The following is a 2895-nucleotide window of genomic DNA, read 5'->3' on the forward strand; positions in this document are numbered from 1 at the left end:
AAACACATCTTTATTCATGATACCACATATATTCTACTCCTGAAACCTCATCTACTTGCCGAACTCTTACTCACAATTTAAAATTCAATTCAAATATGGCTTCATTTGTGATGCCTTCCTAGATTATCACAAACAGATTTAGTGATTTGGTTCATGACTTTTTTCTTATACGTTTGTTTGACCCAGTAGCATCTTTCCCACAGACTTTAAGCTTCTCTAGGACAGTAGCAGTCTTTTTATTTCTCCCAAAGACTGAAATATTGTCCTGCACACAGCTGTTCAGAATAAATGTTTAATGAACAACGAGTGACTTCAGTAGTAGACTACCTCGTGGGAGTTGTTGGATTCTTTATTGTTGCCCTTTCTCTCACTGTCTGCTGGTGTTGACAGCCACTGACATATTAGTATTTTTATTAGCAAGGGTATTAAAGTAGCCTTTACCATTTGTTAATCACCTAGTAAATTTTGCTTTGTTTATGGAATTGACTGATTTTACCTGTTCCTCACCATCCTGAAGCAGCTGGTTTGATAGAAAGGTAGAATGGCCTTTTGAAGACTCCATTACACTGCCTGGTAGGTACCTCACAGGGCTGGGGCAAGGTTCTCCGGAAAGCTGTATATGCTCTGAATCAGTGTCTAATATGTAGCATGGTTTCTCCCATAGCCAGTATTTACAGGTCCGGGAATCAAGGGATGAAAATGGGAATGGCATCACTCACCATTACCCCCTGGCGATCCATTAGCAAAATTTTTGCTTCCTGCTCCTGTGACCTTATGGGTGGCTGGCCTAGAGGTCTTAGTCTACGAGGGAGGAACACTTCCACCAGGAGATACAATGATGCCACTGAATTGGAAGTTAAGCCTGCTGCCCAGCAACTCTGAACTCCTCATGCCTTTGAATCAACAAAGAAGAGAGATACTGTGCTGGCTGGGTGACTAATCCTGACTACCAAGGGGAAACTGGATTGCTGCTTCACAATGGAGGTGTAAGAAAGAGTAGGTCTGAAATACACGAGATCCCTTAGGGATCCTTTTGTATAATCATGCCTTGTGATTACGGTCAATGGAAAACTACAATAATCCAATCCAGGTAGAACTACTAATCTCCCAGATCCTTCAGGACTGTGGATTTGGGTTACCTCACCAGATAAAGAACTACAACTAACAGAGGTGTTCTCTGATGGCCAAGGGAATATGGGATGGATAGAGCAAGAAGGTACTTATAAATACCAGCTGTGACCACATGACAGGTGACAAAAATAACTAATTGTCACAAATATTTCCTTAATTAGTTGTGAATATGCTTGTGCATCTATGTCTATATAGAAGTAGATATAGTGCTCGCTTTGGCAGCACATATACTATATAGAAGTAGATATATATATATATATGCATATGTAGAAGGTATATATGTACATCTTGTCATTTTGGTTTCCTTGGAGAGCCTAATATACATATTTATTTATGATTTTCAGTCTTTTCTCCCATAAAATCATTACCCTAGATATTAAGTAGTATAATTCCATGTATTTTCCTTGTCCCTGTATCACTTAGGTGTTAAGAAGGATGCTGTCAAGACAAAGAGAAGAGTAGATATAATCCATGTGATATGAAAAATAAACCATAATACCATGTCGAGTATCGTAATGCATCAAAGGTGATATTTTATACTTGAGAGATTGCTAACAGTTTCTCTACTTTTATTTTACTTTTATTTAAACTGCCTACTTTTAGCTAATCCACTCCCCCTTCTGCTTTTAAAAACTATCTGTTCTGTTAGTGTTTTTTCCCCATATTTCTACTTCCTATTATGGCTAAAACAATAATGGAAATAAATGATTCAGAAACACGTGGAGATTTATATTATACTGTTATAAACACAATAATTATTATTTGGTACTATGAATGCTAATCCTAGTATATAACAGACCCTAAATGGCTAAGTTACTTGAATAAGAACTCAATTTGGTAGCTTAAATTCTATACTCCTATAATATTCTATTTTTATCTTTGTTAGGGTATATACCATTTTTAGTATATTTAAGTTACTCTAATTTATTGATTGATTGAGGGTTAAATCTATGTTTTATTTATCTAGATAGCCACACGTTAAAAAAAAAAAACAAGATCTTAGGTCATTTTTTCTTTGATTAAAATGGTTGCCATCAGAAGCTATAACATACATCTGTATTTTATAACACTCTTACCGTGATATATATCCAGAGTTTTTTATGTCATTCCAGCTACTGTCATTGGCTTCACCACTTACAGAATCATATTTATTTTCAGTTTGACACTGAGTTTCAGACTCCTTCCTTTGCTGATAAGGTGAAAAACAAAATTACCACCAGTACAAAGCTGAACTGAAGTTAGCTAAGATTCTTAGGTTATAAAATAAATAACACTGAAAAATAAATAAGTGGCACTGAGAAAAACAAAAGCATTATGAAAATAAAATGCAGCATTATGCTTTATCATGAAAGAATAACAGTTTATCTTCCCATTGCTATCCCTCCAGTCTTTCAGGGGATTTTGTTTCTTTATAATGTGGCTATGTCATATGTACAGCATGATATATAACTAGATAAAAAGAGAAAAACAGTGCACACATGTAAGCATAAATATAAACTCCTGGGCAAGAGTAGAGTGATTTGACAAAATGAGGTTTAAAAAAAAAAGCAAACAAACAAAACCCAGTAACAACAACAAAAAGCCTAGAGTGATTTCTTTCCCAACCAACTTTGTAGACTGCATTAAAAATGCTTTCAATAAGGCCAGGCGTATTGGCTCACACCTGTAATCCCAGCACTTTGGGAGGATGAGGCATGCGGATCACCTGAGGTCAGGAGTTTGACACCAGTCTGACCAACACGGAGAAACCCTGTCTCTATTAAA

General features: G+C 36.1%; 1 protein-coding gene across 2 annotated transcripts in view; it reads right to left on the reverse strand.

The window, feature by feature from the left end:
• Window positions 1–2895, reverse strand: part of EIF2AK3 (eukaryotic translation initiation factor 2 alpha kinase 3) — a 75603-nt gene that overhangs the window by 28168 nt on the left and 44540 nt on the right. For both annotated transcript variants that reach the window (XM_017536673.1, XM_037741380.1), the window contains one exon: window positions 2208–2320. In XM_017536673.1, the coding sequence (XP_017392162.1) occupies window positions 2208–2320 (113 nt within the window). The remainder of the gene's footprint in view (window positions 1–2207; window positions 2321–2895) is intronic.

This window comes from Cebus imitator, unplaced genomic scaffold (assembly GCF_001604975.1).
Source record: "Cebus imitator isolate Cc_AM_T3 unplaced genomic scaffold, Cebus_imitator-1.0 Scaffold99, whole genome shotgun sequence".
In the NCBI taxonomy this organism is placed as follows: domain Eukaryota; kingdom Metazoa; phylum Chordata; class Mammalia; order Primates; family Cebidae; genus Cebus; species Cebus imitator.